The 12568-nt window shown below is 40.4% G+C and overlaps 1 protein-coding gene across 1 annotated transcript in view; it reads right to left on the reverse strand.

Annotated features, from left to right (window-relative positions):
- Window positions 1–12288, reverse strand: part of MRPL39 (mitochondrial ribosomal protein L39) — a 28961-nt gene extending 16673 nt beyond the window's left edge. The window contains exons 1-7 of the mRNA XM_032393237.1: window positions 12184–12288; window positions 11229–11435; window positions 9094–9233; window positions 6947–7046; window positions 5891–5958; window positions 3134–3246; window positions 452–517 (exon numbers count right to left, since the gene is read on the reverse strand). Coding sequence (XP_032249128.1) covers window positions 452–517; window positions 3134–3246; window positions 5891–5958; window positions 6947–7046; window positions 9094–9233; window positions 11229–11435; window positions 12184–12247 — 758 coding nt within the window. The 5' untranslated portion in view covers window positions 12248–12288. The remainder of the gene's footprint in view (window positions 1–451; window positions 518–3133; window positions 3247–5890; window positions 5959–6946; window positions 7047–9093; window positions 9234–11228; window positions 11436–12183) is intronic.
- Window positions 12289–12568: the final 280 nt, after the last annotated feature.

The raw sequence follows: 12568 nt of genomic DNA on the forward strand, positions 1-12568 counted from the left end.
GTCACTTCTGCATATGCATTATGCATTGTCATACCTCCCTCATCCCTGTATCAGAAAGCACATTCCTATTTTACTTACTTATATGTAATGTAAGTAGTAATTAGTCAGTATTCATATTTGTACATACACATGAATTATGTTCAATTCATAGCAATGCATATTTTGCCCACTTTCAAAATTAACTTAAACAATGGTTTTCAACTCTTGAAATGCAGAAATAAAAATAACAAACAATAAAATGAGGAACAGAAAACACAACTGCTCCTGAAGATAATTTAAATCTTCCAGTTACCACCATACCAAAACAATGAACAAAGCAACAGAAAATAAGGTAATAAGAATAACAAATTAGGGTACAAATTCATCTTTTTCAGTCATACACTACATCCGGGTAACAATAAAGCTAAGTCTTCCTATAAATTAGCATGACAGCCAATTTATTTTTACTTACCTGTGTAGCTTAACTATTCTCTCAGGGTTCTGAGATGCCTTCTCTTCTATGAAATCCATTTTGTACCTAAAAAGCAGCAAAGAAAAAAAAGTTTTACTTCTAAATACACAAAAAGGAGTTTAAGGACCCCTCCCTTTCTCTTCCTCTTTAGCCATAGTTTTTTAAAGAGGGGTTTACACCTGGAGCCTCCCCTTCACGCCTCACGTCCTTCAGTCTGGCCACAGCCTCACAACTCCACCACACTGCTCTCCCCAAAGCCCTAGGAACCTCCCTGGTTGAACGTAACGGACACCTTCCTGTCCTTATTTCCACTGCTCACCCCCGCCTCTCCGAGTGGTCTCTTCCACCGGCTTCCTGGACACTCCCTACTGCTTGTTACTTTAACTCTCTGGCCACTCTTCCCCTTCTCCACCCTCCGGGGGACCTGTCCTACAGCCTCTTTTCACCAAACACCCTCCCTGGGCTAGCTCCTTGACATGCACAGCTTTAATTCCCACTTCTGCGTTCCTCTTCCACAGTTCAGCTTCTAATCCACATCCCTCTTCTGAGCCCTGAACTAAGACCCTCCTGAACATCTACTAGACTGTTCCACAAGTATCTTACACTCTGCAACTCTCAAACACAACAAAAACTTACTCCTTCTTTTCCCACCAAATGTATTCTTATTCCTGAGTTTCCTAGCTTAGTAAATGACACCGCCAACCACCCACATGTCTGAGTGAGAAACTTCATAGATTTCCTTGATTCCTGCTTCTGCCACACCCCCTCCAACCAATTCATTGCCAAGTCATATCAATTCTACTGCCTAAATGTTTCTCAAATCTACCCAATCCTGTCACTACAGCTAATAGCACAGACAGAACTGCACAGCCCAGGTTCAAATCATAACTTTACCACTCACTACTAAGAGCCCTGTCTCTTTACCCCAAAGCTAAACAAATATTAGGTGGGTGTATGGCAAGGTTGGGAAGCATTAGTTCACAGGACAACATCTACTTACTGCCACACCCCTTCTGCCAAAGCTCCCCATACATTTTTTTTTTAAAGATTTTATTTATTTATTTGACAGAGAGACACAGCGAGAGAGGGAACACAAGCAGGGGGAGAGATAGAGGGAGAAGCAGGCTCCCCGCTGAGCAGGGAGCCCGATGCGGGGCTCGATCCCAGGACCCTGGGATCATGACCTGAGCTGAAGGCAGACACTTAACGACTGAGCCACCCAGGCGCCCCAACCCCCCATACATTATTAAGGGAGCCAGTTCCCTTAAATAGTTGTCCCTCTTGACCCACCTCTAAGAGACGTACCTGTCCCCTGGGAGTCAAAGCCACTTAAGGCTCCCCCTGCAGCAGAAAGGCCCAATCACTGATCTACCTTCAACCATCCAAAATTCTCTGTCCCTTCAAACTTGCCCCCAAACCACCCCTACACCTCCTTCCATACATTCAATTAACTTTCCTACAAGCCCTCCTAGACCTGGAAAGTGGGGTGGAGGGAATGGAAAATCTCATGGAATGAACATCTAGAGTACACTGTGGTAGCTACGGAGCACTTAAATGTAATTAGCCCTAACTGAAATGTGCCTTAAGAGTAAACTACACCAGATTCTGAAGACTTAGCAGGAAAAACTATACAGTAACATCAATTTTGTAATATTGGTTACATGCTGAAATAACACTTTAGATACACTGTTTAAATAAAATGTATTATTAAAATTAACTTCACCTTTTCTTTTGACTTTTTTAATGTAGCTACTAGAAAATCTAGTTATATAGATGGCTTACATTGTACCTCTTGGATAGCACAACCCTAGAATTGTAGCACAGGAAGTGTGTTGATATGTTCCAATAATACAAGGAATTTTCTTACAGAACTATCTGCAGTCCAGTTCAGTTAAACTAGTACATTCCTACTGCTTTCTAAGTACACTGGTTCCAGGATATGTGAAATATTATAAACTATCCCCATAAGAACTTACATTTCAATTTATAAATACCTGAAGAAATTCCAATCCATAACCTTGAACAATTTGCAGGGACTTACTCTGTCTTCAGAATCTAGTATCTATGTTATTTTTTTGCAATGCAGATTTCCCTACTTAGTTCTAATTTCAATTAGATTAATATTAAAATATAGCTTATTTTGTTACAATTAGTAGAAGTGAGAAAGGGAACTGAGGACCCAGGGAGGATTTAAAATGTTGGCAAAGAAAATCCACCAGATGGATACTTCTGGTGCAGAAGACTAAGCCCTGGCTGTGCGAATGTTTTATTTTGGCGGTTAGCTCCCTCCAGAGCACTGGTATTCTCCATCTCACTCCTGTCATTTCGAGAGTAGGAGGGTGAGAAGGAAAGGCTGCCCAATGAACAAAATAATACAGTTCCGTGTATGCTATCACCTGATGATGGGAGGAAAAAGGGGAAACACACCTCGGGGTTGCTGTGAACTAAAGGACTCCTCTGGCCAAAGAAACGGAGAAGTAAGACAAACTGAGAGAATTATCGAAGGTGAGGGGAAGTTTTTTTCTCTGTGAAATAAATTATGAGATGAACCAAAGTAAATAGGCTAGTACAGAAAAAGAGATCTTAGATACATCAGATATAAAGATTCTTAAGAGCTGAATTTTCTTTATTACATATAACTTTGGGAGGTTGAATCTCACTTCCAAGGAAGCCAACACTTACTTGTTGTGCTGAAATATTTCTAATGCCACTTTTGCTTCCACTTCCAGAGTTTCAAATGGAAGATCTTTATAAATTAAAGTGTGAGCATCTTTCGTGAGGGAACGTAGGTTCTCCTTCAAAATAAAAGTATTAACTTTTTGTAACAATTGACTTAAAAGCATTTCTCCATAAGGCAGATAAAATTGTATGCTAAATATTATAAATCCAACTAAAAGCATTTCTCCATAAGGCAGATAAAATTGTATGCTAAATATTATAAATCCAACTAAAAGAAAAAGCAAAAGCAAATCTGTTAGGAAAGAAAGTTATTAATTTATAACAATTAAATATTTAGACCTTAAAAGGTAGGGTTAGCAATTTATCTCAACTCTACAAACTATGAAACTTGTAATTTACTTGTAATTAAGATATTAGCCTATCATTATTAAAGATAATCCTAAAAGAAATCTTAATAAACATTTTATCCAAATTATATAACCTTATAGTTTATTAAAACATGATGCAATTAAAAATGCTAATAAAGGGGTGCCTGGGTGGCTCAGTCGTTATGCGTCTGCCTTCGGCTCAGGTCGTGATCCCAGGGTCCTGGGATCGAGCCCCACGTAGAGCTCCCTGCTCCGCGGGAGGCCTGCTTCTCCCTCTCCCACTCCCCCTGCTTGTGTTCCCTCTCTCTATGTCTCTCTCTGTCAACTAAATAAATAAAATCTTAAAAAAAAAAAAAATGCTAATAAAAAGAAAGATACAAAAATGTGCTTACATTGTGAGTGAAACTAAGCTTTTTTAAATGAACAGGGAAAAAAATTATTGCTTATGTCATTCAGAACGTTTTACCAGGAAACGTAATGTCATCATTGGCCCTGCCCAAAATATAGCATACATCTAATATTAAAAATTCCTGTTTAATGAAAAGTCATTTTTATGCAATTAAAACGATTGATTAGTACATATTAACAATATTTATGAGACTTCTAATAAAAACTGTAATTGAGTTTTCATATTATAAATCATTACTAATACAGAAAAGACCAAGCACTGTTATGCAAGTAATTTTTGTAATAAAATTCTTTCCATAAGCTTCCTATTAGATTTTTTTTGCATGAAATGACTCTTCTCCATTCTTAAAGGGACCATTTATTATATAACAAATCCACATTCATGATTTTATACAACTGTTACTTGAATGTAACTCTCCACCACTTTTTCTAAATGGTCCACCCAACCCCATAGTGCCCACAATTAGCTAGTACATTTCTTTTTCACTTAAAGTTTTGTATTTAGGGCGCCTGGGTGGCTCAGTCGTTAAGCATCTGCCTTCAGCTCAGGTCATGATCCCGGGGTCCTGGGATCGAGCCTCACATTGGGCTTCCTGCTCAGCAGGGAGCCTGCTTCTCCCTCTCCTACTCCCCCAGCTTGTGTTACCTCTCTCCTGTCTCTCTCTCTGTCAAATAAATAAATAAAATCTTAAAAAAAAAAAATAAAGTTTTGTATTTAAAAAAAGGAAAAGGAGGCAGCAAGTTTCATAGATAATGAGAACTGAATCTTGATCTTATTAGTTTTTACTTAACTCCCCCAACAAAGCGAGAATCCTTTCTTAAATCTGAGGGCATATCTGAAAAAGAACTTATACTGACACGAGTTCAGAGATCACTAAGAAAGAGTTCCAATACCTTCCCTGCATCCCTCTCCCCTCTCTCCCTTTCTCTCTTTGTTCCTTCCTCTTTCCCTCCTCTCTCCTGGTATTAAGCAATTTGAGCAGGATTATACAAGAAATAACTTCCAAAACCAGAATTTAAACCTGGATCTGTACTGACTCCAAAATTTTGCAATAAGGAACTACAGTATTTCACTAAATCGAAAATGTACCAATAAGGAAAAAACACTACCAATTACAACATGCTATCTACTGTAAGACACATTTTTTTTCAGAGATATTAAAATGTGAAAAAAAATGTACACAGTAGCATTGATAAAATGGTATGGTACATCACCTTTCCTTTTCTGATCTCCAGACTTCCAATCTGTAGGACATACAGTTTTGCTTAAGAATCAGGCATTTGCCTCTTCTCCCCAGTGATAACTGAATTTCTAGGCTTGACATTTGAAAGTCATCAGCACACCCTCCTGACAGGGCATCGGATCTAGAACTTCCTTGTTAGCCAGGTGTTACCCAATTGCCAGACCAACAAGAAGAACACTTACTATGCAATCAGATCATTCACCAAGAGTCTAGTTTGTTGCTATTTGAGTTAGCTTTGTCAAAGTCTGATTCTTAATTCACTCTATCCTCTACCCTCTATCCCTCCGCTCAAGGTAAGCTTTGTATATAGGGAGATCTCACAGTATGCAACAGGCTAAAATGGTTTAGGGCAGTGGTTTTCAAATTGTGCTCAGAGGATCCAAGAAAGTAAGGCTCCAGGCTTCGCACCACATCAACCAAGATGATTAAGCTTCTATATTTTATATTCTGGGCATCTTGAAAACCACTATCTTAAGAAATAGAATGAACAGTACCAGGAAGAAAGTACTTCAAGCAGAACACAAAGCTTCCATACAACTGACCACATTGTGAATACCCCCATTATCTGCCTCTATCTTGAATTCACTGAAAAAGCAACAACACAGGTAGGTACGTAGGTAGGTAAGTAGGGTCTTTTAAATTAAATATTCTCAACATGCAGTATCACTCAACAATACAGGAATCATTCTAACAATGAAAGGCACAGATTCTAAAATTAATATTCCAAACACTATACTTACTTTTGTTGGCATCCACTCATCAAGTCGCTTATCCAGAACTACATCATAGCAGAAGGCTCCACAGATTACTGTAAATCCAACCAAAATGAAAGGCAAAGTCAAATCTGTTATGGTAGAGGGACTTATCGGCAACAATGGAATATTTAGACCATAAAATGAAGGGCCAGCAATCTCTCTCAACTCTACAAATTATAAAACTGTAACCATTATCCCAGCTCTTGACAGAGTTCTACCAACTTTCCCCCACCCAAAAAACTAACTCACCTTTTGTTAACCCAAAATCACTAGTATGTTTTTAAACATTCATGTTTTCTTCCAGAATATTATCACTATAGAGATTTCAAATAGTTACTAGACATAAAAATTCCAAAAGCATGAGATATTTAATATGTAGATGAACTAAATGGACATAAAATGTTGAATTTTTTTTAATGTCTTCTAAACTTCTTCATTTTTGTTGTTTTGCTCTTCTTAGAATCATTCATTGAGCTTTTTAAATATTTTTGGTATATATACTTCTGTATTTTTTTAAAAATTACAAATGTGATCTTACTGTACATACTGATGCAAAATCCTAGTTTTACCAAAATTACAAAGAGTGTGTGTGAACTCTTCCATCTCCCCAAAATGGTTCCTCTCCAGAGTCATAGACATTTCTGGTGAAATGGTGCCACCTAAACATAGCTTTCTCCAGAATTCTATTTATACTCTCATTTCCTCCTCCTTCACACATTCGATTTAAAAATACATGCTTAAAGTGGTGGGAAACAAACACCGAGACAATGTAATTACATGAAATTCACATTCAAGAGAAACATTCTCCTCGAATTCCATTATGTAATTACTGACCTCCAATAATTCAGTAAAATGGATTTTGTTACCCATTATAAAAGGAACATATATATGACAGTAATTTATATTACATAAAATTAGACATAAGCTCAAAAAAAAAAAGAAGCTCTATAAAATACCAAAAATAGGTACCAAACTACTCAAGGATTACAAAAATATGTGTGTGTGTGTGTGTGTGTGTGTGTGTGTGTGTGTGTACATTACCAGGAACTTCGGGAGCTCTGACCAAACTGACCACATATTCATCTTTGAATGCCCTCTCTATCACACAGCCCATCATTATGGCACAAGAACGCCAGTAAGCCTAGAAAAATAAAATACACACAAACATAATACACAGTAAGATTCACTAACGTTTCTTCAGTATTAAAATTTAGATTGACTTTTGACTTAGGAACTATTTGTCCATCCTCAGCATGTAGCAATAGTGAACATCAGGCCATGACATTACCTCTCCCAAGCAAAAAGCACAAAAGAATGAAGCACCAACTTGTGCTGTCAGCAGTATTTCTGTGCAAGATATCACACACTATAATGTTTGTCAAACAATAGACAGTTTTACTATCTGGTAGCAACTTTATCTTTAACCCAAGATAAAGGTAACTTGTTAACAAACTTGTGCTAAAATTAAAAAAAAAAAAAAATGTATTACTATAAACCTGTTTATACCACATATAACAGAGAGGGAAAAACTCAACTTTTAAGAATTTATGACTCCTACCCTCTACCTAAGATCACATAGCAATCACTCAAGTTATTCATATTTACAGCAAAGCAACCTCACTATTAACTGGGCTTTCATTTTACCAGCACATTTGACCCATGGGCATGCCTAATATGGGTATCCATGCAATGACCTGATCAGAGTCATGAAGAGAGAAACACAAGTCCAGCAGCAGACCTGCCCATCTTATGTCCCATACTGGCACCAGTGTAACTGGGCACTTGACCTTCATAAGCTCTTCTCCACATCTGGAGACTAAAAAAGTGGGCTCACTTGGTTGTGTGCAGCAGAAACTGCACCAGGATGTATTCTACAGAACCACATAAACATACACTAAAAATAAGTACAGACCCAGGCCTTGAAGGCAAGTAGCAAAATGCACCTCCTCATCTATCCTACTTAAATGTTTTTAATGTCTGTTGAACTCCAGAGGCGGAATGCCTAGATTAAAATCCAGGCTCCACTATTTCCTAAACTGGTAAGCTTGGTCAAGTTGCTGAACCTCTTTGCTTCCGTTTATTTATCTGGAAAATGGGAATTATAGTATCCATTTTTATGGGATTTTTATGAAGAGTAAATGAGTTAATACCTATAAATCAACTAAGATAGTGCCTGATACATAATTAATCCTTGATGTGAGCTATTATTATCGTATCTATCATTTTCTTAAGTGTTTCATTTCAACATGTATTTATTGAATACCTATTGCATGTAAGTCAAGGACTAGGTCCAACAACGGACATCCTGTCTTAACAGAGCCAAGAATCCAATGCATTCAACGGTTCATATAGCAAGGCAATATTAAAATGTAATATAAAATATAAAATGTTGTATCTAGAGACATTAGCCAAGTGCTATGAGGCCCTAAAGAAAGGAGGGATTCATTCTGACAAGAAGAAACTGACAAGATCCCACAGAGCAGGTAGCACTTTAACTGAACTATAAAAGAGAAACAGGATTTTAACAGGGAGGAAAGAAAACACCCAGAGTTGAAGGAGAACATCAGTAAAAGCCAGGAGGCTAACACAGCCTAAGCCATTAGTGACCAAGTCCTCTAGTGTGGCCAGAGCAAAGAGGAAGTGGAAAGCTGCCGTGAAAGTGAAGCTTGAAAGCCAAGCTGGTGTCAGATCACACAGGGCCTGGAAAGGCACGGGAATAACTTTCAGGTCATTCCTGAAAGTTACCAGGTAGGGAAAAAAGTGACACAATCCTTGGTCATGTCACTTAATAAAACTCCTAGTATTAAGACTTTAGTATTAAAAATGGGGGCAGAAGGCAGAGTTAAAAAGTTACTGAAATAATCCAATGATGATCAAAGGCTGAATTCAAGCAGTAGAGGGAATGAAATATAGAGAGTAATCAATAAATATTAGTAGAACAAAGACATGAATATAAAAGATAAGTCATATAGCTTTCTCAAACCAAAATACAAGTTCAAGGATTTTTTTGAACTGTGAAAATGCTTAATCTAACAAACAAAACACTGATTATCTAGTACATTACAACATTTGACCTTGGCCATATTTGCACATTTCGGGCTCCGTAGCAAACGGATTTTAATAAATAAAAAAAAAAAAGAAGAAGAAGAAAAACTAGGGGGGAAAAAAAAACACAGAGGCAGAAATACCTTATTCACTTCTCCTGGATCACGATCTTTGAAAGTAAGAAACTCAATTTCACAGGATTTGGTCAAAGGTTTATACATGTCCCAAGGCTGTCCGTCCACAAGAGCCAGAATGGACTTCCTGCAGTACCACTCACTTAAATCTAGGAATTCAAAATAGATCGAAGGTCTAAATCTAACAAAACCCAAAGTGAAAAGTTACATGTTTAAGTGCTACATTAAGAAATAAAACAACAGAAAAGCAAGATTCTGCAATGACTTCCTTCAGGAGAAAAGTCTTACATCTTACATCTATAACTAATAAAAAAAATAATACCCAACACATCCAATGTATTCTTAACAAAACTGCCCAAACCATTTATAAAAATCATTAAGGCTAAGTCTAATTTCAAATTAATCTGTCAATTATTAAGTAGTAAAACAATTTTCCAAGAGCTACACTTAAATATTAAGAGAGCAGCATCATGGATACATTTGGATATGTGCACACACAAAAGAGAAAATATATAAATATACATCCATAGTAAATCTGGTCCTAATGAGTTTGGGGTCTTGCTCCCAAACCACCTCTTACTTCCCTAACATGGCCTGTTCAAGTTAAATACCGAAAACAGTTTTTTGTTTTTTGTTTTTTAAGATTTTATTTATTTATTTGACAGAGAGAGACACAGCGAGAGAGGGAACACAAGCAGGGGGAGTGGGAGAGGGAGAAGCAGGCTTCCTGCAGAGCAGGGAGCTGGACGTGGGGCTCGATCCCAAGACCCCAGGATCATGACCTGAGCCGAAGGCAGCCGCTTAACCGACTGAGCCACCCAGGCGTCCCAATACCGGAAACAGTTTTTAATTATCAGTATGAATTCACATATAAGCCAATCAGCTCTGGTCTGTTCTTTGACCAGAATGCAAGTGCAACTCCAACCCTGATGAGATGTTTTCCAAGTACACAGCTACTCACAGAAGTGGTCAAAGCACAGGCACAGGGTCTGAGTAAGTCCCATTCAGAGGGGAGCAGGTCCGTTTTTGCTCAGTCACTCGTGTATCCAGAACCTAGTACCACACCTGCAGCCCAGCACGTACTCAAAAGTGCACTGAACGATCAGAGGTGTGAATGACAAGTGTCAGCACAGGAGTCGTGCTGAGGGTGCTCACAGGCTTCATCTCTACATGCGAAACGTATAAAACTCCTTAAGGACCTGTGCTTTGTCTTAACTTCCTCTGTAATCCTAATGCCCAACACACAGCAAAGAAATGTTCACAAAACAAGTGAACAATGATCATAAGTACTACTTCAAGTGCCCAAGGAAAGGAAGATCCAGAGTAATACACTAGCTTAAGCTTTTAACTAAAATTGTTAATTACTTAAATGGAATCATTACTGAGTTTTCCAAAAGTTTAAACGATGCAGCTAGTCACATATATGAGTGAGCATGCTGGTGTATAGATCTATTTTGGAAGCTTTCTAAATTTCAATATTACCAGTTCTATCAAAGCTACTTAAAAGCATTTTGATCAAAAATAATCTATAAAGAGGCCCTGTTTCCTTCATTCACACAGCGAATCACACAGAGGGCACAGTTACCTCCTTTAAAATATGAACACAACACATACTTGGACCCTCATCCCATTCACCCCCATGCACATTTCCACTTACACATTTACTACACACACGTGAGTATGAACAAAAACCAAACACACAAGGAGGCAAGTGGTAAGCAGGTAAGATTGAAGGTAGGCCATAAAGAGCTAGACAGGAAAAGGCGGCCAAAAAAGCTGGTCATCCGAAGCCAGGGCAGTCCTTCTACCCAAAATTCCTCTGCTGAGAACCATCACCCCAGAGTGCTGCCTACAAGGGCCAGAGCACCAGGAACACCTCCGCCTCCTTGCGCCTGAACAGTTACAGCACCCCACGCCCAGCCCGATTCAAGCAAGTCCCGGGACAACCTGTGCATGACAGGACCAGTGTTTCAAGACCCACACGACCCTCAAGAGCTAAAGACAGTGAACAGACAGTAAGAAGCTCTATAAAGGAGAACTTCTCTAAGTTCAGGGAGCAATGACCAAATCTTGCCTCCTCTGAGCCAGTCCTTCCGCACAGCTCACGTGAAACAGTCAAAACTGGATCCTGATTTGCTACTTACGCAGAGCACAATTATAGGGAGTTGAAATGTTTTTATTCATCACAAAGACTGTGCCAGGGTCGGTTTTCCCAACGTGTTTAACTTCGATCTTCTCAGTGCGAGGAGTTAATGATAACTGCCTGTTCTTCTCTTTATTAAAGAGCTCATTCTGCATCTCTATCAGTTCTGTCTGTGACAGCCGAGAAGCTGGCGACGTTGCTATCAATCCTGGGTGGAAGTGACAAGAAATATCAACGGTGGAAGAATGCACACCACAGCCCGCACCAGCCTCCTACGAGGAAAGAACGGGAGGCAACACAACTGTAAAACGCCGCTGGCCAAAATGCGCTCGGCGATCCACTTAAACCGCTTTCTAAGATTAATAATTAAAACGCCAACGGAAGAAAACCGCAGCCAGCCCAGATCCACACCTTTCAACTTTGCTCCTTCCCCATCAGATCTGTACTGCCCACCGATTTTCTGTCGTATTCCAGTCTGTGCTTTACAAGAGGCAAAAAGTAGCCAGAAGTAGAGTCAAAGTCAGACCAGTCATTGGGAAGGTGAGCAAAGCTGTCGCTTTGTAAGATCTCGAGGACAAGAAAGCTCCAGGGGACTGGAGCTCCCTCGCCAAAACGATAAATACCTAAAGCGAGAAATACCGAGCTTATTTTCCAAACCCTAAATCAGAGAGGATTTGACAAAGCCAGTACGAGTACTCCAACGGGAAAATAAGGACATGTTTGCACCGGGACGCGGGCTCCTCCCCAGAGGGGCCCTGAGCTCCCCCCGCGGCCCCGTGCCCCCTGCACCCCCAGGTTTGGACCCTCAGGCCGGGAGGGGCGGCCGCCACAGCCGGGACCGAAAGACCCTCCTCTGCCCTCAAGCCCGTGGGACCTCCCAGGACCCGCCTCAGGTCCCATCTGAGCAGATAATCCTTCAAGCCTCGCTTTCCGTCCCCACCGCCGCTGAAACTCACTCCAGCCAGCCGGGCCACCTGGGGCGGCCTGCCAGAGGCGCAGCCCCCACATCCCCAGGGCCATTGCCTCCTTCGCCGCCGTAGGAACCGCCTCGCGCAGGTCCTCTCCTGCCCTCCTCCCCGGAAACTCTGAGCACGCACCCTGCGTTCCGTAGAACAGTTTTGTTCCGGTCCCGACGCTCGGGCCGCGCGCCGCCAGCAGGGGGCGCGTTTGCGCCTCGATGAAGATTAGTGGTGGGAGGTCCGGCGTCCGGAGCTGGGGTACGTTCCAGGGGCGCGGAGGGTGACCCGTCCGCCACCCCCGGGGGCTCTGCAGGGAAACACACTTCCTCTTTGGAGTCGCACAGTCCGGCCGGCTCCATCACCCGCTTGCCTCCGTGGGTTC

Source organism: Phoca vitulina, unplaced genomic scaffold, assembly GCF_004348235.1.
Source record: "Phoca vitulina isolate PV1807 unplaced genomic scaffold, GSC_HSeal_1.0 scaffold72, whole genome shotgun sequence".
In the NCBI taxonomy this organism is placed as follows: Eukaryota; Metazoa; Chordata; class Mammalia; order Carnivora; family Phocidae; genus Phoca; species Phoca vitulina.